The sequence below is a fragment of the Salvelinus sp. IW2-2015 genome, linkage group LG2, assembly GCF_002910315.2.
Source record: "Salvelinus sp. IW2-2015 linkage group LG2, ASM291031v2, whole genome shotgun sequence".
NCBI classification, from domain to species: domain Eukaryota; kingdom Metazoa; phylum Chordata; class Actinopteri; order Salmoniformes; family Salmonidae; genus Salvelinus; species Salvelinus sp. IW2-2015.
This window is the reverse complement of record NC_036839.1, coordinates 16,715,800-16,738,125: the sequence shown is the minus strand read 5'-3', so window position 1 is coordinate 16,738,125 and position 22,326 is coordinate 16,715,800. Positions and strand designations below refer to the sequence as shown.

At 44.6% G+C, this 22,326-nt stretch overlaps 1 protein-coding gene across 1 annotated transcript in view; it reads right to left on the bottom strand.

Moving 5' to 3' along the window:
- LOC111975927 (ATP-binding cassette sub-family C member 4-like) overlaps positions 1 to 10,929 on the bottom strand; it is a 49,930-nt gene extending 39,001 nt beyond the window's left edge. Inside the window, exons 1-16 of the mRNA XM_024004601.3 lie at positions 10,448 to 10,929; positions 10,270 to 10,363; positions 9,652 to 9,762; positions 9,210 to 9,330; positions 8,812 to 9,036; positions 8,487 to 8,576; positions 8,236 to 8,399; positions 7,277 to 7,402; positions 5,770 to 6,019; positions 5,307 to 5,417; positions 4,868 to 4,957; positions 4,173 to 4,364; positions 3,933 to 4,027; positions 3,629 to 3,715; positions 3,402 to 3,498; positions 2,819 to 3,040 (exon numbers count right to left, since the gene is read on the bottom strand). Of these exons, the coding sequence (XP_023860369.1) occupies positions 2,819 to 3,040; positions 3,402 to 3,498; positions 3,629 to 3,715; positions 3,933 to 4,027; positions 4,173 to 4,364; positions 4,868 to 4,957; positions 5,307 to 5,417; positions 5,770 to 6,019; positions 7,277 to 7,402; positions 8,236 to 8,399; positions 8,487 to 8,576; positions 8,812 to 9,036; positions 9,210 to 9,330; positions 9,652 to 9,762; positions 10,270 to 10,343 (2,055 nt within the window). The 5' untranslated portion in view covers positions 10,344 to 10,363; positions 10,448 to 10,929. The remainder of the gene's footprint in view (positions 1 to 2,818; positions 3,041 to 3,401; positions 3,499 to 3,628; positions 3,716 to 3,932; positions 4,028 to 4,172; positions 4,365 to 4,867; positions 4,958 to 5,306; positions 5,418 to 5,769; positions 6,020 to 7,276; positions 7,403 to 8,235; positions 8,400 to 8,486; positions 8,577 to 8,811; positions 9,037 to 9,209; positions 9,331 to 9,651; positions 9,763 to 10,269; positions 10,364 to 10,447) is intronic.
- Positions 10,930 to 22,326: the final 11,397 nt, after the last annotated feature.

The following is a 22,326-nucleotide window of genomic DNA, read 5'->3' as shown; positions in this document are numbered from 1 at the left end:
GTGGAGATGTTACCTACCCTCACCACCTGGGGGCGGACCGTCAGGAAGTCCAGGACCCAGTTGCACAGGGCGGGGTCGAGACCCAGGGTCTCGAGTTTAATCACGAGTTTGGAGGATACTATGGTGTTAAATGCTGAGCTGTAATCGATGAACAGCATTCTTACATAGGTATTCCTCTTGTCCAGATGGGTTAGGGCAGTGTGCAGTGTGATGGCGATTGCGTCGTCTGTGGACCTATTGGGGCGGTACGCAAATTGGAGTGGGTCTAGGGCGTCAGGTAGGGTGGAGGTGATATGGTCCTTGACTAGTCTCTCAAAACACTTTATGATGACGGAAGTGAGTGCTACAGGGCGGTAGTCATTTAGCTCAGTTACCTTAGCTTTCTTGGGAACAGGAACAATGGTGGCCCTCTTGAAGCATGTGGGGACAGCAGACTGGGATAAGGATTGATTGAATATGTCTGTAAACACACCAGCCAGCTGGTCTGCGCATGCTCTGAGGACGCGGCCGGGGATGCCGTCTGGGCCTGCAGCCTTGCGAGGGTTAACACGTTTAAATGTTTTACTCACGTTGGCTACAGTGAAGGAGAGCCCGCAGGTTTTGGTAGCGGGCCGTGTCAGTGACACTGTATTGTTCTCAAAGCGAGCAAAAAAGTTGTTTAGTCTGTCTGGGAGCAAGGCACCGCGATTCGCGACGGGGCTGGTTTTTCTTTTGTAGTCCGTGATTGACTGTAGACCCTGCCACATACCTCTCGTGTCTGAGCCGTTGAATTGCGACTCCACTTTGTCTCTGTACTGACGCTTAGCTTGTTTGATTGCCTTGCGGAGGGAATAGCTACACTGTTTGTATTCGGTCATGTTTCCGGTCACCTTGACCTGATTTAAAGCAGTGGTTCGCGCTTTCAGTTTTGCGTGAATGCTGCCATCAATCCACGGTTTATGGTTGGGGAATGTTTTAATAGGCGCTGTGGGTACAACATCACTGATGCACTTGTTAATAAACTCGCAAACTGATTCAGCGTATTCATCAATGTTATTGTTCGCCGCAATGCGGAACATATCCCTGTCCACGTGATCGAAGCAATCTTGAAGCGTGGAATCCGATTGGTCGGACCAGCGTTGAACAGACCTGAGCGTGGGAGATTCCTGTTTTAGTTTCTGTCTATAGGCAGGGAGCAACAAAATAGAGTCGTGGTCAGCTTTTCCGAAGGGAGGGCGGGGGAGGGCCTTATATGCGTCGCGGAAGTTAGAATAACAGTGGTCTAGGGTTTTGCCAGCCATGGTAGCACAGTCGATATGCTGATAGAATTTGGGGAGCCTCGTTTTCAGATTAGCCTTGTTAAAATCCCCGGCTACAATAAATGCAAATGTAAATATGTGGTTTCCAGTTTACATAGAGTCCAATGAAGTTCTTTCAGGGCCGTCGATGTGTCTGCTTGGGGGGGGTATATACACGACTGTGATTATGATCGAAGAGAATTCTCTTGGTAGATAATGCGGTCGGCATTTGATTGTGAGGAATTCTAAGTCAGGTGAACAAAAGGACTTGAGTTCCTGTATGTTGTTATGATCACACCACGTCTCTTTAATCATAAGGCATACACCCCCGCCCTTCTTCTTACCAGAAATATGCTTGTTTCTGTCGGCGCGATGCGTGAAGAAACCAGGTGGCTGTACCGACTCAGATAGCGTGTCTCGAGTGTGCCATGTTTCCGTGAAACAAAGAACGTTACAGTCTTGGATGTCTCTCTGGAATGCTACCCTTTCTCGGATTTTGTCTACCTTGTTGTCAAGAGACTGGACATTGGCGAGTAGTATACTCGGGAGCGGTGCGAGATGTGCCCGTCTACGAAGCCTGACCAGAAGACCGCTCCGTCTGCCCCTTTTACGGCACCGTTGTTTTGGGTCGCCGGCTGGGATCCAATCCATTGTCCTGGGTGGTAGGCCAAACAGAGGATCCGCTTCGGGAAAGTCGTATTCCTGGTCGTAATGTTGGTGAGTTGACGTTGCTCATATATCCAATAGTTCCTCCCGACTGTATGTAATAAAACGTAAGATTACCTGGGGTACCAATGTAAGAAATAACACGTAAAAATACTAAATACTGCATAGTTTTCTAGGAACGCGAAGCGAGGCGGCCATCTCTGTCGCCGCCGGAAGTCATTTATAAACAGACACGACCACCAGAACTTCCCTCAAGTCTTTGTTTGTAGGCGGGATTGTGTATACAAAACCATGGAGAAGCTTGCAAGTTCCTGTATGTTTTCCCATCACACCACTTGTTATTGGGAATAAAGCAGACACCACCACCTTTGTTCTTGCCAGAGAGTCAGCTTCCTAATTCCCTCAATGAACTGTAAACCCCGCTGGTTGTATATAATCCATTTGGATGTAGGAGGGAGGCCAAATCGGATGTCCCTTTGGAAGGAGATCCTCGCTCTCAATTCGTCAATTTGTTCAATGTTCAATGATGAATTTCTTTGAGTAGCATGCTTGGTAATGGAGGCGTCTCAATCTCACTAAGATGCCTCCACGTCTGCCTCTCCATCAGGTTCTTCGTTTCCTTCTCTCCGATAGGACTCCCAGGTGCCTCACCGAAGAGACACCTTCGGTGAAGACGGCAGAGCAATGGTCAAAAGTATGGGCTTTGGTCAAAAGTAGTGCACTAAATAGGGAATAGGCAGCCATTTGGGATGCTCCCTCAAGAAATGATCCCCGGTCATTCTTCTGACAAACAAGACAGAATAGGAAGGTGTGTGCTCTCCCAGGGGATCAGACAGAAATGTGTGGGGGGAGGGTGTTACTACACTGTTACCCACCTCTGGTTGGTCCACTCCCTCCATCACAGAATGCATGGAGGAGGAGAGGGAGGGCATAGAGCTCTGGGATAGGGTGTGTGGGGAGCCGGTGAGTGTGCCTGGGGCAGGCTCTGTGCCCTCCTTCCCCTCCTCCTCATCCTCCTCATCCTTTTTCAGCAGCGAGGTGAAGTCTAATCCAGAGCCCTGGAGTTCCGTGAACGTACCCTGCGCCACCATGTGACCCTAGAAAGAAAGTTCTTAGGTCAGCCCTCTGAGTTGTGTTTACCAAGTTGTGCTATTCATGGTTTGCACCTCCGCCACGTCGCTGCCATTGTTATGAATGTTCTACAGACACCGCAGCCATATTGGTGCCCAAAAGTCCAGAGATGCCCAGCCATTCTGAACAGGGGCTTATGACTGTTTCGTCTAAATTACACTAGTGGCCTGAAAACACGATGACATTGCTATGCACTGAGTTGAACTCTCAGCCGGGAGTCATCCTTAAACCTAAAAAAGAAATAGTGATGAAATGTGCAACCCATGAATAGAGATGGTATGGTACAGCATTTGAGCCACTCATACGCATATACACAGACACACTCACTTCCTTCAGAACTAGGATCTGGTCTGCAGCCTTCAGGTACTGCAACTGGTGGGTGACAAGGATGCGCGGCTTCTTCCGCAACAGGCCACAGATACACCTAGGCAAGTAGACAGATAGCAGCACAACAAACTGTTAGAAATAGCTTACTGGTTTTGTCAAAGGATTCAAAATGCATGTGGGAGAGATGCTGTGCTAGTGGGAATGTTCCCAGCTGCTCAAGGACTTACTGCTCAAAGAGGTGTTTCCCCACCTCAGCATCCACAGCACTGAGAGGGTCATCCAGCAGGTAGATATCAGCATCCTGGTACACTGCTCTGGGATGGAAGGACACACACAGCTTCATTCACTTTAACCAATGACACACAGCTATAATACAAGTTTCACTTAAAACAATACATGTTATAATTACAGCAAAAATCAGTTTTCCTGACCCATATGACCTGGCTAGGGAAAACGCGTGGCCCAATTTGTAATATAAAGTGGATGTGTTCCACTACTGCTGTTGGATATAAAGGACAGAGAGAGACGTACCTGGCCAGGCTGACCCGGGCCTTCTGTCCCCCGCTGAGGGTGGCTCCTCTGTCCCCTATCACCTCCAGGTCCCCATCAGGCAGCAGCTCCATGTCCTACACATACAAACAGTAGCAGACTATGACACTTATCATGGGGAATCAATCACATTCACACAGTGCACAGAACGTTTATAGTGATATATTGCATCGAGAAAAGGCAATGATTCCGACGATAGATATTTGTCAATGAGAGTCTTACTCTCTTGAGGGCGCAGGCTCGGAGAACCCTCTCATACTTCTGAGGGTGGAGCGCTTTGCCAAACAGGATGTTACTCCTGATGGTCCCTGGGAAAATCCAGGGCTGCTGGGATGCATAGGTCAGTTCACCTTTGAACTTGACCACACCCTTATCCGGGGTCAGCTCCCCCAGGATGGTGCTGAGTAGAGAGGACTAAGATATGAGATAAGTTATTAAAGACATGAAGAAAAACATGGTGATATGCACATCCCACAATTGAGATAACCGGGGCAATGCCAAAATAATACTTGGATAAAGAAATGAGAGGCTCGCACACAGAATATTGTTGCTCCTCAATTGCCTTTTATTCCTGCAGCAGTGGAGAGCAGCAACATTCTGCGTGGGCCTCTCAGAAGTTAAGATATGGCATTAAGCAGTACAACTACCAGGTGTAAGACTAGAAAGTACATTGTAATTCGATTAAGGAATGCAGTGGCATACTGCCCATTTAAGGGTTTAATGAAGATTAAGGTCAAGCTTTCAGCATAGCCAGCTGTCAAGAACAAAAACACAGGCAAGGTAATACCCTCGCCCTTATAATCATTGATATATTCTCAGGTTTTTGAGTAATACTACCCCATATGCCCTGTAACACATACTGTATGCATCTTCATCTCTAACTTGTAGTGAGCTTTTCACAGTATAAAAAGTCAGACCTTTCCAGCCCCGACTGGTCCAATGACAGCCAGGAGTTGCTCTGACCTCAAAGTGAAAGACAGGTTCTGCAGCGTCGGAGAGTCTAGTGCCTGTAGGGACCACAGAGGAACATGAGTGGGTGAACAACATCCTTACAGTACATAGGCTACTGTACACATACAGCTTCAAGGTCAGGCCTACGTACAAAGGAGCAAGGCAGACACTGCTTGGTAATTTGCGTCATGACATCACCTTCCTGAGATCTAAGGTCAACTCTCCTTACTGAAGAGATAAGCTAGCGGCTTTCTAGGATGGTTGTATGGTTGGCTTAGAGTGTAAATAAGAGATGGGAGCGTGGTATCAAATCCCGGTGCAGGCTTGTACATGCACTATTTTCTAGTGATGCCGAAACAGCTCGAGTCTTGGTCAAAACAACCATACTGAAATAGGCTTCCCCACCTTGTTCCAGAAGCAGATTAAATCCTTTATTTCCACCATACAGTCCTTCTTCTCTGCCACAGGGAGTCCAAGATCCTGCGTCGAACCAACTTCCTCCAACATAAGAAAATTCTGTGAGAAAGAAGAGAAAAACCCCCCGGAATGAGCCGTTTGGCAACACACATTTTATGCACATAATAAACCTTACACCACTGCATTGAATGGAATATAAGAGCATCAGGTAAAATAATGATGTACTCTAACCTACAGGTGTCCAATCACAGCAGTATCATGCTCAACTTTACCAGCTGTACCTAGTTCATTCCTGTGTGCATTTACTTTAGTGTAGGGTGAAGTTGCCCTGAGACGCTGATCGTGGGTCAGTTTTGCATTTCCCCCACTAACTGTTAATGCTAGGATTGGGGGAAAAGGAAGCTGATCACTAGATCTGCAGCTAGGGGAAATATAATCCAGGCGCGTTTACCTTGATCCTGCGGATGCTGATGAGAGCCTCAGAGACCTTCTCTACGGCATTGGGGAAGAAGAGGGTGACGGTGAGTCTCACAGCCCCGTACAGAGAAACGGCCACAAATACCCGGCTGGCAGAGATCCTGTTCCCCGTCAACACATAGACAGTGAAGGTGATGAAGACTATGATCTTGCTGGCCACAAAGAAGGAGGCCATGTTGAGGCCTCTCAGGTAAGAGCTCTTCATGATCTTGGAGATCTCCTTCCTGAAAGTACAAGGAGAGGGAGAGGTTTTCAGATGTTTGTTTTGCTACAAAGATATTACAGTACTATGAGTTCCATGCCTAAGGAGCAGAAGGCTGCTAGGTCACAAATCTGATGTAATCTGATGTTGATCTCTTGAGTTTAGCCTACAGTATAATATTAGAACAAACGTGTTGATCATGTCTAACGTTCCCTCTTAGAATGAGGGGACTAAGGTTGTGGTGGGGAGAGTGGTGGCAGGAGATTACATTCTGTTGAATGAAGAGAGTACTTGTGTGTCGTACAAGAGGTCTTTAATTTAGGTATCTGACAGTGGTTTAAAAAAAAAAAAAAAAATTATTACGAATCCTGGTTCTAGGGACCTTTTTTTTCTTCTTCCCCCTAGCACTACACACCTGATTCCAGTAATAAACTCAACAAACCCTTGATTAGTAGAATCAGGTCTGTAGTTCTACAGCAGAAACTAAGGTTGTGTTCCTCTGCTCAGACGTTTCTGGCGCATGACAGAATAGGTATTTTACGTATCAGCTAACCACATCATGTCTTCTAGCAATCTGGTGCCCGACAGCACTGTCGATGAGTGGCACGCAACCATTGGTTTATGCATGCAACGTCTCAGTGACGAAAAGCCCCCCAAAAAACGTGCGTTCCTTTGTGTCTCCAGGACCAGGATTGAGAAACTCTAACCTAACACATTTAAAGTCAAACTCAGGACACTGTCAGGTTCTGACTAGCTCAGGTCCTCATGCCTGGCCAGGCTAACTATGATGACTGACTTAAGGGTAGACTCAGCGAAATGACGATGCCAAAAGACTTTGCTCTCACACAGTATCTGCACATGCGTACAGATTTGTTTCTTGCTGTTAGAGTGTAGTAGCCACGGGACTAAAACAGCAAAGAAGTTGGGCCTCGTGCTTCAACGCTCTTAGTTGTGGAATTTTACCCACTATGCTGTTTACTTTCTGCATCTACATCATATGGCTGAGTCTACCTTTAATTAATGTATACAATAGCACAAAGTTGAGAGGCAATAGGATATCCATTCTCACAAACTTCAACATGTGAAATACTGTGCGTTGGGATAGTATCCACTTTCAAATGCATATTGCAAAATTGGGTGGATTAGGCACTGGGAAATGGTAGAACTGTTCTGATAGAGTTTGAATAGTTAAAATATGACTTCAAGCTATACAATTCAGAATCAATCGTCGTAAACCATGTAAATCAAACACAAAATAAGTTAATCAAATATAATTCACCTTCTGACTTCATCTACCAGAGCTGCAAAAGGCTTCTCCCAGGCATACATCTTGATGATCCGGATCCCAGAGACCACTTCATTCATTGTGCGTATTCTGTTGTCTGTCAAGGCTGCGGTTGTGCCCCTAAACATTGTAAGAGACAAATCACTTTATCATCTCGGCATTTGAGTCAGAGCAATGTTTGCCATTCAGCAGATGACAGGAAAAAACTGTTTTCATTTTACACTCATGTTTCATTCATCACTTTGACTTTCATTTTAGAGTTTCAACTGATATTTAAACTAAAGCTTGGTAAAACTGGGCCATAATTATGAATCACCCTTGTAGATCGGTAAGTAGGTATGGCTATGTCGCAGCCTAGAGGAAGCATCTGGGGTCAAAAGCTCACTTGATCTACACTTAAATGAAGAGACCTGGACTTACAGTAATAACCAATCTGGAACAAGTACTGTAGCAGACTAACAGGACACCGCACCCATGGATACAGTAATAAACCAGACAGGTTTGTAAAACCCTTGGCATGAAAGCAAAAAGGCATCAGTCTCTCCACCACTATTATTTCATGAAATGCGTAGTTACTTACAACGCCAAAGCAAAACTGGTTCAGACACCCCCCATTTGTTTTTACACTGCTGCTACTCGCTGTTTATTATCTATGCATAATCACTTCACCCCTACCTACATGTACAAATTACCTCGACTATAACCTGTACCCCAGCACAGTGACTTGGTACCGGTACCCCCTGTATATAGCTTCGTTATTGTTATGTTATTGTGTTACTTTTTATAATTTTTTACTTTAGTTTATTTGGTAAATTTTTTATTAACTCTTCTTGAACTGCACTGTTGGTTAAGGGCTTGTAAGTAACCATTTCACAGTAAGGTCTACACTTGTTGTATTCAGCGCATGTGACAAATAAAGTTTGAATTGATATATTATGGTACATGTACAGTACCTGAAAGAGGAGAACAGGCGACCAAACAGAGTCTGTATAGGCATCAGGAAGACCAGGACGGCCATTCCTGCAAGGCATGATGGGCCGATCTCATACCATAACAACACCATCACAGCTGCTGCTTGTAGAGGACCCACCCAGAGGAAGTGCAAAAAGATAGTGACCTGTGGAAGGATAGGAGAAGAGCTGTATGTTATTGAGCAGTGTCATTTGATATGCAAATATCTTGAATGTGTCTTTTCAGCGCATACCTCATCAAACTTGTTGACGTCGTTGGATAAGAGGTTGACGATTTGTCCAGTGGTGGTTTTTCCCAGCGCTGTGCTGTTAAGACAGAGGGCCTTTGGAGATATCAAAGGACCGTGTGTATTTAGATTCATGCAACAGTCAATTTGTATGCCTCGTGATAAACATGCACTGTAAAGATATTTAAAAGATTGCTGATGACTAGCTGAATGACCTGTCATTATAGCCAAGAGTGTTTCCGTAGTGACGAGATAAGGTGGGGGAAAAAAATATATAAAACTCAGGGCCCTGTTTATATAGGCTTTAATCTGAGAGATGGAGGTTACTGACTTTCCGATAGATCATGTGACACATGGCCACCCGGATCTTCATGCCGGCTCGCTGCACGTGGTAGAAGTAGAGGTGGTGCAGAGCAGCCAGACCCAGGGTGGACAGGGAGACCCCTGCAGCATAGCCACAGGCCTCATACAGAGCATCCATGTTGTCAGGGTCATTGCTCTCAAAATACCGGATGAGCTTCCCAAGAAGTACTGGCTGAATCACTTTGATAATTTCCTGATGAGAGGAAAAACAACTACTTCAAGGTCTCAGAGAGAGTGACGTCACCGATTGAAATGCTACTAGCACACATCACTAACTAGCTAGCCATTTCACACCAGTTACATATTCATGGGTAAGCTACTCTGTGAAAATTGTAAGTAAATGCCTGCAGACAGTGTTTGTGGTACCTCAATGAGAGTAAATATTCCTATGACAGAATAGGACCGCCAATAGCACGCAATGAGGACTTTGGTTAGTTTGGGTGTCCGCAGGTCCTTAGCAGCCCTCTGTACTTCTTGATCCCAGTACCTACAGACAATAGCAATGTAACACTCAAACAACAGCCATAGCATCCAACTTACTGCATTCGTCAAACTCTCAGAATGTGTCTGGTTGCATTTATTTAACTAGGCAAGTCAGTTAAGAACAAATTCTTATTACAATGACGGCCAACCCCGCTCAAACCCAGACAACGCTGTGCCAATTGTGCACCACCCTATGGGACTCCAAATCATGGTTGGATGTGATACAGCCTGGAATAGAACCAGGGACTGTAGTGACGCCTCTTGCACTGAGATGCAGTGCCCTAGACCGCTGTGCCACTCGGGAGCGCATTCAGGTGTGACTTACCACTGTAAATCTTCTCCTAGTCTCTCAGATCCATCCTCTGGGAGAACTTTGTACATGTCATGTTCCTCTAGCCTCCGCTTATAGCCAATACGGAATAAAGGATTCAGCCAGCTGGTGACAAGGAACAAGTATGTGTTTATGTACAGTACATGTATATAGTAAATAATGAATGTAAAGTTCAGTGTAAGTTATACAGCCAGAGAATAACAAACCGTATGTTGGATTTTTTATTAGTCACACATGCATAAAAAGAGGGCCTAAAACACATTTAAATGCATGTTCTGTCCATTCGTTTTAGATTAATAAACAAAGTACCATAATACAGTTCAAATGTAAATGTTTACTTTAGGCACACTCGCAGCAATCAACCCAAGCAGCCCTGTGGACAGACAGTTATGTTTTAAACTTTCATAGAAGTAGTGATGAGGCCATTGTCTGAGCACCTTATCTACCGGTAGTCGTCCGTGTCCTTGCGCTCTAGAAGGCTATGGCAACTGAGCTGATGGGATACACGTAGCGATACTGCAAGCGTCATTCACACTTGAACATTCATAGCAACTGTCAAAACCTAGTCGGCTTTGTCGGTCAAACATTGGATTGTTACTGTACTTTCCTTACCAGAAGAAAATCTTGGAAAGAAGATTAGCTGTAGCCGATGGATTATCCTTCGCCTCTTTCCGCAAAGGTTCCATGCTCTGACAGTGACTGTAAACTGAAAACAACCTCTGTATGTAGCTGAAAAGATATCATTAAATACAGAAGGCAATTTAATAGAAAATATAGATTATTTTCTCACCGGCAGCACATAGCCTACAATCGACACAGATAATAAGACCCGTGTGAAGCTAGATAATGAACTGTGCATAAGAGCCGCGGCTCGGTTTTCATCAGTGCGACCGCGCACCCCGCCATTGAGGGGATTCGATTAATGCCCCGGGTGAACCGGGTTAACGTTGATTGCATTCAATTTGGAGCAGAGTGCCTCGTTCTGGACGACGACGAAGTCGGCTCAAAACAAAAGCAACATAGATTAATAACGTGTAGTAATGAGTAGGATTCCGTGTTTTTACATGTGAAAGTAATAGCTTTTGATAAAAACGCTTTATCTGACTTCCCAATGCTAACGCATACCAGAACTTGTTCTATGGTATATTGCGATCACACAATTTAATGTACACCCCGCCACCTACTGTGCAGGATGGAAACAGGATTACCCCAAAACTAAACAAAATAATCCTACCAAAAAATAAATCAAACGACGTTTGATTAAATTAAAAAATAAAAACCGATCTGATCCCCACACAGACTCAAGGGGAACATGGGAGGGCGGGTCTTCTGTCGCCAGTACCCTTTGCAAGTCTTCAGAAGTAAAATCCTTAAAAAGTCTCCAAAACTTTTCTGCTGCAGCCACAATGTCCAGTTTCTTAGACTTCTTTGAGACTTGTGCCGTACCGTTTATAACTATAGCAATGAACGCAACAAAATCCACCTTTTAACACACCTGGGATATTTTGTCTGGAAGCAAACATTTACTACAGGCTGTGGTGCATCCACTACCATATCTTCACTAGCATCACTTGTTTTCTCAGTTCTTTTAATCGCCTCCACAGGAGATTGAATTGACCGCCCTAACTTTTGCCACCTCAGTCTCCTTCACCCTTACAGGGCACTCCAGGAATTCAGAATCATGATTCCCACCACAATTGCAACCCTGTCGTCCTTCTACACATCGTTCTTCAGTATACTCTGTCCATCTACACACACTTGAAACATGGCCAAATCATTTACAATTCATACACTTCAAAATCGAATTTTATTAGTCACATGCGCCGAATACAACAGGTGTAGGTAGACCTTACAGTGAAACGCTTACTTACGAGCCTCTAACCAACAATGCAGTTTTAAATATGGATAAGAATAAGAAATAAAAGTAACAAGTAATTAAAGAGCAACAGTAAAATAACAATGGCCAGACTATATACAGGGGGGGTACCAGTACAGAGTCAATGTGCAAGGGCACCGGTTAGTTGAAGTCATATGTACATGTAGGTAGAGTTAAAGTGACTTTGCATAGATGATAACAACAGAGAGTAGCAGCAGTGTAAAAGAGGGGGGGGCAATGCAAATAGTCTGGGTAGCCATCTGATTAGGTGTTCACTTGTCTTGTGGTTTGGGGGTAGAAGTGCTCTTACGTAGATATTTGCTCTTTATCAAAAAACAACAGAACCGACAGACTTTCTTATTTTTCTCCATTCACCCAGCGAGTCAGACGCTGGGCACCAACTACACCTGGAATTCTCTTCAGGTATTCAACCGGAATATCTGTCATCACGCCTAAGTGACTCCTTTAACGGGTGCTCTACTCCAAAGTTCGAAACACAACATTTATGTTGGCCCACTGCAATCTTCCTCTGTTCTTTAGAAACACAATTAATCAAAATAAGATCACTCTGACAGACTCCACTTTTCCAAGCGCATACTTCATCATTTAACACCTCAAACCGGTCTCCCACATATGCATCTCAGCAAGAAGCGATTCATTATCATCCATACACGTATCCTCCACTCCAATTTGAGACAATTTCCTTTTTGTTTTAGTTTTCGATACTACTGTTGTCCATTTGGAACATTTGTCTTCGCCTGCTTTGCTCGACCCGCTGCTTGATTCGAATTTAGCATCCACTTCCGCCATCTTCTCCGCAGAGACCATCCAGACACGCTGACATAACTGGAAATTCCTAACGCATTCCAGATTTTACAATGCCTGGATAGTTTATGTATCAAATCAAATCAAATTTTATTTGTCACATACACATGGTTAGCAGATGTTAATGCGAGTGTTGCGAAATGCTTGTGCTTCTAGTTCCGACAATGCAGTAATAACCAACGAGTAATCTAACCTAACAATTCCACAACTACTACCTTATACACACAAGTGTAAAGGGATAAAGAATATGTACATAAAGATATATGAATGAGTGATGGTACAGAACGGCATAGGCAAGATGCAGTAGATGGTATAGTGTACAGTCTATACATATGAGATGAGTAATGTAGGGTATGTAAACATAAAGTGGCATAGTTTAAAGTGGCTAGTGATACATGTATTACATAAAGATGGCAAGATGCAGTAGATGATATAGAGTACAGTATATACATATACATATGATATGAGTAATGTAGGGTATGTAAACATTATATTAAGTGGCATTGTTTAAAGTGGCTAGTGGTACATTTTTACATAAATTTCCATCAATTCCCATTATTAAAGTGGCTGGAGTTGAGTCAGTATGTTGGCAGCGGCCACTAAATGTTAGTGGTGGCTGTTTAACAGTCTGATGGCCTTGAGATAGAAGCTGTTTTTCAGTCTCTCGGTCCCTGCTTTGATGCACCTGTACTGACCTCGCCTTCTGGATGATAGCGGGGTGAACAGGCAGTGGCTCGGGTGGTTGTTGTCCTTGATGATCTTTATGGCCTTCCTGTGACATCGGGTAGTGTAGGTGTCCTGGAGGGCAGATAGTTTGCCCCCGGTGATGCGTTGTGCAGACCTCCCTACCCTCTGGAGAGCCTTACGGTTGTGGGCGGAGCAGTTGCCGTACCAGGCGGTGATACAGCCCGACAGGATGCTCTCAGCTAACCACGTGGTGGTGATTTCAAGACAACTGGAAACAAAACAAAAAAACAAGGTCAAATCATGACGTCAGTGATCTTCAGGTCGGAAAGTCGGAGCTTGAGAAAGAGGCCCCCGTTCCCGGCTTGGAATTCCAAGTTGGATAACCATTCAAAGCTATTTTTCTCAGTCTGAGCTCGTTTTTTCAGAGTTCTCAGTTGACTTGAATGCATTGAATTCGGAAGTTGGAGATTTCCCAGTTCCCAGTTCCCAACGCGGCATAGCAATCTGTTGCCCGACGGCACAGTCGATGAAGTGGCATGCAACCATTGGTTGATGCATGTAATGTCTGAGCAGGGGAATGCGACCAACGCTATGCGCTATGGAACGCCGTTTGGGTCTTTGCGTGTCAAAAAAGATACACATCAAATACCACTATTTGAGGTGCAAATAAGCTTGTTGACCAATCAGGACCTGAATATGACTGAACATCACATAATAATTTAACGCGTTCATACATTTTTTACGTAGTTATTACACATTGATTACACTATCACTCGTATTTCATGTCACAACCTTGTTTAACATTATCTAGTCTAAATATGGCATGATTCCACCAATTGTAACTGTAACCAATTGTAACCTTCTGCATAACTTTCAAATATGTACTTTTATTTTGAAGGCAAACCGCAAATTCCACTATTGTGTTTAATCCTTATTGTGGCTATTTTCACAACACATAACCCGGTCCGGTCGAGCCTCACTAGCATGATAAAGCTAGCTGGCTGCTTATAACGTTATAGCTTTGGGCAACACGGTTAAGTAGCTGGCTAGCTATTTATTTTCATGAACTGAAGTTCAATTTAAATAGGCGGACAACAGGTGGCTACCTAGCTAATACTTACTCACAATGATTCCTAAATCATTGCTAAGAATAATGAAAATGACTGCAGTTTCTACTGGTCATTGGATTCAGGCTGGTTGTATTGGTGCTAGCTTGGTACCAAACTAAAGCTAGCTACCCCAGAAGTTGCAGTCGAACAAATAATACTTTATTACGAACGCGGTATTGTAAAAACATCGTTCGTGGCCGGTGTTTGCTTGTTTGCAGACTTTTTTGTACAGCTTTGGGAGTGCTACTGATAGTAGTGGTGGCGCTTGGCTTGCTGACGTGTCAAATTAAAAGCTTATTTAACGCGTCAAACAGTGTTAATTGATGTGTATCCTTTTTGACACGCAAAGATCCAAACTGCGTTCCATACAGAGCGGAGCAGAATACAGTTTGATTTGAACATGGCGCGCCTCCCTCACCGACTCCGCCCGGTCACGTGATGGGTCATAGCCCGGTCAACTATTATGGATCTACTGACCAGACACTCGGCTGTCAATGTGAGTCATTGTCCACAAAGCGGCACGGCGGGCTGTCTAGATCCCAACTATCCTTTCTTTGGATTGGTGGATATATCTCATTATTATAATCTTTTTTGGAATAATCGATGAGAGTTGTTGACGTCAACCGCCGGTATTCACTTGAGAGAGATGCTGTGCTATTAGCCTCATTGAAATTGATATAATGCATAGCCATCTCGATATAAAATGTTTTTTCTCAAAGTTGCCGGAATGTCACATGTCCTATTGATATCAGTACACTTGTAACAGCTTAAGCATTTTGAAACTTATATTTGTTCACATAGACCTCACGTTGCAAATAAGCCATTACATTTTTTGTTGACCAAATTCGACCCTCAATAACCTCCATACAAAAACTCCTTGCTTGGTGAGCGATACAATGAAAAAACGCCACCTGCTGGAGGGAGACAGATGGTCCGCCGAGTTGTGCCTTTCTCGTCCTCATCTTCTCTGGCCTGGTTCAGCCCGGGCAGTTTAATCTAATCCCCTCATTCGTGCTAGCTAGCCTCGAGCCATAGCCGAAGATAGTGGATAAATGAAGATGTCCCAAAGGTTGTCAGGTCCGGTCTGCTTAATGTGGTGGCTCCAATGATGTATATAAACCCTGGCCATTTATTTGTTATATATTTTTCTTATTTAACCTTTATTTAACTAGGCTAGTCAGTTAAGAACAAACTCTTATTTTACAATGACGGCCAAACCCTCCCGTAACCCGGACGACACTGGACCAATTGTGCACCGCCCTATGGGCCTCCCAATCACGGCCGGTTGTGATACAGCATGGATTTGAACCAGGGTGTCTTAGTGTCGCCGCTAGCACTGAGATGCAGTGCCTCAGACCGCTGCGCCACTCGGGAGCCCAAAGCCATTGAGTGGCTTTGAAGCCACCGGTCGGCCATATTGGCACTCCCCAGAAGGAGCAGTCCTCCATAGGAATGAATGGAATTCTACTGTATTTCAATTCAATGTTTCAAGAGCAAAATTACATGTATTTAAGTATGTTTTTTTTAAAGTGTGGACAGTAACATTAGTAATCTCCAAAATGTATACTTTATGGGGAAAAAAATGCATATTACGTTTTATGTTTGTTTAGCTCATATAATTTCAAAGTATGCATTATGGTGTCTTTCATTTTAAAAAAACGTGGCAAAAAATGAATATAGACATTAATAATATGCATTTATACAGCATAGAAAATATTTTTTCACAACAGTGGGGGAGTGACAAGATGAAGGCAGGCCTTGTCCAAGAGAGATTTACAAGGTTATCAAAACGTCATGCCAGGGTAAGCCGACACGAAACACAGCTCTTATTTTAAGTGTTTCTAAAATCTGCTTTGGGAAAAATGAACCGTGGAAAAATGTTTGGAACCTTTTCCCTGTTTGACCGCTAGGTTTTATGGGTATTATGACTCACACTGGTACTCTGCATAGGAGCTGGGTCTGGTCTGCTTAGTTCCTTGACCGTATGAACCAGAAAAAAATAGGGAGTTTGATGTCTCACTTCCTCTTCCTTCTCTGCCATAGCCCTATAAGGGTATACTTATTTCAAGAGATGATACTGGCTGGACTGTCCTGCTTTACCTGGCATCCTTTTTTATTGTTGATTGTGCCATGTTAAACAAATCCGTAATAAGATTTTGGTGGGGTTTGTTTTAAACAATATTTTAAGTATATTAAAAAACACTGTACTTCAAACTCAATGCAGACAAAAAATATAAATGCAACATGCAACAATTTCAAAGATTTTACGGAGTTACAGTTCAAAACCTCATTTGGACGCCTTTCCTTCCAGTTCTCTGCTGCCTGCGACTGGAACGAATTGCAAAAATCTCTGAAGTTGGAGACTTTTATCTCCCTCAACAACTTTAAAAATCTGCTATCCGAGCAGCTAACCGATCGCTGCAGCTGTACATAGTCCATCTGTAAACTACCCACCCAATTTACCTACCTCACCCCCCATACTGCTTTTATTTATTTACTTTTCTGCTCTTTTGCACACCAGTATCTCTTCTTGCACATGATCATCTGATGATTTATCACTCCAGTGTTAATCTGCTAAATTGTAATTATTCGATTTATTGCCTACCTCATGCCTTTTGCACACATTGTATATAGATTCTCTTTTTTTTTTCTACCATGTTATTGACTTGTTTATTGTTTACTCCATGTGTAACTCTGTGTTGTCTGTTCACACTGCTATGCTTTATCTTGGCCAGGTCGCAGTTGCAAATGAGAACTTGTTCTCAACTAGCCTACCTGGTTAAATAAAGGTGAAATAAAAATAAAATAAAAATATAAGGAAATCAGTCAAATTGAAATAAATTAATTAGGTCTTAATCTAAGGATTTCACATGACTGGGCAGGGGCGCAGCCATGGAAGGGCATAGGCCCACCCAATGGGAAGCCTAGCCCAGCCAATCAGAATGAGTTTTTCCACACAAAAGGCTTTATTACAGACAAAAATACTCAACAAAATTGTAATTTTTTTATTTCAGCTCATGAAACATGGGACCAACACTTAACATCTTGCGTTTATATTCTTGTTCAGTATATTTTGCAATTTATATTGATTTATTATTCATAATATGTCTCCAGTATTCTTGGCTCCCTAATACTGTCTACCTCGATTACTAACCTATCCCTTGCATGCATTGTGCTTTGCATGTGCAAAAGATCAGTCAAATTGCCAAAAGTTCTCTTATGACCAGGGGCGCAACTTTGATTTGAGAAGGGACATTATTTTTTGATACATTTTTTAATCCAGTCGGATAAACACTCCAAACAGCCTACCCGACCGCTCTGAGGAGTCCGCATGCTCCTAAAGCACACCGCTGCCTGGAGCAGCCTATCACCTACTTGTTTGTCTGTACTGTCCTCTGCTGGTTGACAGCAGTTTTCACCAAAGTAATCCCCCCTGTCTGTGTTTTGACATTTCAACTGAACTCACCTTATCTAGATGTTGACCTTTCACCTACAGTGCTTCACCCCAATACTATTGAGTGCAGTGAGAATGTTTGCAGTTGACACTTCAATATAGTCATATCTGGCTACCAGGTTGCTCTTTCCAGACCCAAGATGGTACCTGACAGATCAAAACATAGCTAATCATGTACACAATTAAATGTTGGATGTAAATATCTTATCTAAAAGCAGATATGTGCAAGGTGACCAGGTTGAGCGCTTCACGTTCCTTGGCGTCCACATCACCAACAAACTAACATGGTCCAAGCACACCAAGACAGTCGTGAAGAGGGCACGACAAAACCTATTCCCCCTCAGGAGACTGAAAAGATTTTGCATGTGTCCTCAGATCCTCAAAAAGGTTCTACAGCTTCCCCATTGAGAGCATCCTGACTGGTTGCATCACTGCCTGGTATGGCAACTGCTCAGCCTCCGACCGCAAGGCACTACAAGAGGGTAGTGCGTATGGCCCAGTACATCACTGGGGCCATAACAGGCAGGCCCTAAAAATTGTCAAAAAGACTCCAGCCACCCCAGTCATAAACTGTTCTCTCTGCTACCGCACAGCAGGGGGTACCGGAGCACCAAGTCTAGGTCCAAGAAGCTTATAAACATCTCCAAGCCATAAGACTCTTAAACATCTGATCAAATGGCTACCCAGCATTAACCCCCCCGCCCATTTTTTACACTGCTGCTTCTCTGTTTATTATCTATGCATATTCACTTTAATAACTCTACCTACATGTACATATTACCTGAATTACCTCGACTAACCGGTGCACCCGCACACTGACCCTGTACATAGCCACGCTATTGTTATTTTACTGCTGCTCTTTAAGCAACAGGATAATAAACAGTAACAGCAGCATATGTGATGAGTCAAACGAGTTAGTCTAAAAACAGTCAATGCAGATAATCATTAGCTAACCGGACAAACTATTTAGCAGTCTTATGGCTTGTTGGTTCCAGACTTAGTGCATTGATAACGCTTACCATGCGGTAGCACAGAAAACAGTCCGACTTGGGTGGCTGGAGATTGACAATTTCTAGAGCCTTTCTCTGACACCGCCTGGTATAGAGGTCCTGGATGGCAGGGAGCTCGGCCCCAGTGATGTACTGGGCCATAAGCACCACACTCTGTAGCACCTCGCGATTGGATACCATACCAAGTGGTGTGCAGCCAGTCAAGATGCTCTCAAGGGTGTAGCTGTAGAACTTTGAGGATCTGATGACCCACGCTGAATCTTTTCAGCCTCCTGTAGGGGATGAGGCGTTGTCATTCCCTTTTCACGACTGTGTTGGTTGTGGACCATGATAATTATTTAGTGACGGGGACACTGAGGAACTTGACGCTGTCAACCTGCTCCATTACAGCCCCTTTGATGTGGATGGGGGTGAGCTCGGCCCTCCGTTTCCTGTAGTCCACGATGAGCTCCTTTGTCTTTCTGATGTTGAGGGAGAGGTTGCTGTCCTGGCACCACACTTCAAGGTCTGACCTCCCTGTAGGCCGTCTCATCGATGTCGGTGTACAGGCCTATCACCGTCGTGTCGTCGGCAAACTTGGTGTTGGAGTTAAGCGTGGCCACACAGTTGTGGATGAACAGGGAGTACAGGAGGGGACTAAGCACCCATCCCTGAGAATCCCCCATGTTGAGGGTCATTGTGGCAGATGTGTTGTTGCCCACCCTCACCATATGGGGGCGGCCAGTCAGGATGTCCAGGAACCAATTGCAGAGGGAGGTGTTTTATCCCAAGGTGTTTACCTTAGTGATGAGCTTGGAGGGCACTATGGTGTTGAACGCTGAGTTGTAGTCAATGAACAGTATTCTCACAGGTGTTCATTTTGTCCAGGTGGGAGTGAAATAGAGATTGTGTCATCTATGGATCTATTTGGGCGCTATGCAAATTGGAGAGGGTCCAGGGTGTCTGGGATGATGGTGTTGATGTGAGCCATGACCAGCCTTCCGAAGCATTTCATGGCTACAGATGTGAGTGCAACAGGGCGAAAGTCATTTAGAGACTGGTTACCTTGACATTCTTGGGCACAAGGACTATGGTGGTCTGCTTGAAACATGTAGGTATTACAGACTGGGTCAGAGAGCGGTTGAAAATGTCAGTGAAGACACTTGCCAGTTGGTCAGTGCATGCTCTGAGTGCGTAATCGTGGTAATCCGTCTGGCCCGTCGGCCTTGTGAATGTTAACCTGTTTTAAAGATCTTACGTCGGCTACGGAGAGCGTGATCACAGTCATCCAGTACAGCTGGTGTTCTCATGCATGGTTCAGGGATGGAAGAAAGCAGCCTTGAGGAAAGCATAAATGGTATTTAGCTCATCTTGTAAGCTCACATCACTGGACAGCTCGCTGCTGTGTGTCCCTTCATAATCCATGAAGTTTGAAAGCCCTGCCACATCCGACAAGCGTCAGAGCCAGTGTAGTATGATTCCATCTCGGATCAGTATTGAAGCTTTGCCTGTTTGATGGTTTGGCGAGTGTAGTGGGATTTCTTCTAAGTGTCTGGATTAGTGTCCCGCTCCTTGAAAGTGGCAGCTCTATTCTTTAGCTCATTGTGGATGTTACCTGTAATCCAAAACTTCTGGTTGGGATATGTTCGTAATGTATGGTCACTGTGGGGACGACGTCATCGTTGCACTTACTAATTAAGCCTGTGACTGATGTGGTAAACTCCTCAATGCCGTCAGATGAATCCCAGAACATATTCCAGTCTGTGCTAGCAAAACAGTCCTGTAGCATAGCATCTGCTTCATTGGACCACTTCCGTATTGAACGAGTCACTGGTACTTCACAAATGAATCCCTTATCTGTATCAGGCCTGGTGTGCCTGTATATCGCAGGTGAGTTACTACTCTCCTCAGCAGCAGAGTCTCTCCAGCAATCCTGGTCCCGTGTGGCTCAGTTGGTAGAGCATGGCGCCTGCAACGCCAGGGTTGTGGGTTCATTCCCCACGGGAGGACCATCAATCAATCAATCAATTTTATTTTATATAGCCCTTCGTACATCAGCTAATATCTCGAAGTGCTGTACAGACACCCAGCCTAAAACCCCAAAYAGCTAGTAATGCAGGTGTAGAAGCACGGTGGCTAGGAAAAACTCCCTAGAAAGGCCAAAACCTAGGAAGAAACCTAGAGAGGAACCAGGCTATGAGGGGTGGCCAGTCCTCTTCTGGCTGTGCCGGGTGGAGATTATAACAGAACTATGCAAGATGTTCAAAATGTTCATAAGTGACAAGCATGGTCAAATAATAATCATGAATAATTTTCAGTTGGCTTTTCATAGCCGATCATCAAGAGTTGAAAAACAACAGGTCTGGGACAGGTGGCGGTTCCTAACCGCAGGCAGAACAGCTGAACTGGAATAGCAGCAAGGCCAGGCGGACTGGGGACAGCAAGGAGTCACCACGGGCGGCAGTCCCGACGCATGGTCCTAGGGCCCAGGTCCTCCGAGAGAAAAGAAAGAGGAAGGAGAAAATTAGAGAGAGCAGAAATTTTCAAAATTTCCATAAATGACAAGCATGGTCAAATAATAATCAGGAATAAATCTCAGTTGGCTTTTCATAGCCGATCATTAAGAGTTGAAAACAGCAGGTCTGGGACAGGTAGGGGTTCCTAACCGCAGGCAGAACAGTTGAAACTGGAATAGCAGCAAGGCCAGGCGGACTGGGGACAGCAAGGAGTCACCACGGCCGGTAGTCCGCAGTATGGTCCTAGGGCTCAGGTCCTCCGAGAGAAAGAAAGAGAGAAGGAGAAAATTAGAGAGAGCCAAGATTTTCAAAATGTTCATAAATGACAAGCATGGTCAAAATAATAATCAGGAATAAATCTCAGTTGGCTTTCAATAGCCGATCATTAAGAGTTGAAAACAGCAGGTCTGGGACAGGTAGGGGTTCCGTAACCACAGGCAGAACAGTTGAAACTGGAATAGCAGCAAGGCCAGGCGGACTGGGGACAGCAAGGTGTAATCATGCCCGGTGTCCTGACGTATGGTCCTAGGGCTCAGGTTCTCAGAGAGAAAGAGAGAACGAGAGAATTAGAGAGAGCATACTTAAATTCACACAGGACACTGGATAAGACAGGAGAAGTACTCCAGGTAACCAACTGACCCTAGCCCCCGACACAAACTACTGCAGCATAAATACTGGAGGCTGAGACAGGAGCGGTCAGGAGACACTGTGGCCCCATCCGAAGAAACCCCGGACAGGGCCAAATAGGAAGGATATAACCCACCCACTTTGCCAAAGCACAGCCCCCGCACCACTAGAGGGAAATCCTCGACCACCAACTTACATCCTGAGACAAGGCGAGTATAGCCCACAAAGGTCTCCACCACAGCACAAACCAAGGGGGGGCGCCAACCCAGACAGGAAGATCACGTCAGTAACTCAACCCACTCAAGTGACGCACCCCTCCTAGGGACGGCATGAAAGAGCACCAGCAAGCCAGTGACTCAGCCCCTGTAAACAGGGTTAGAGGCAGAGAATCCCAGTGGAGAGAGGGGAACCGGCCTGGCAGAGACAGCAAGGGCGGTTCGTTGCTCAGAGCCTTTCCGTTCACCTTCACACTCCTGGGCCAGGCTACACTCATCGTATGACCTACTGAAGAGATAAGTCTTCAGTAAAGACTTAAGGTTGAGACCGAGTCTGCGTCTCTCACATGGGTAGGCAGACTGTTCCATAA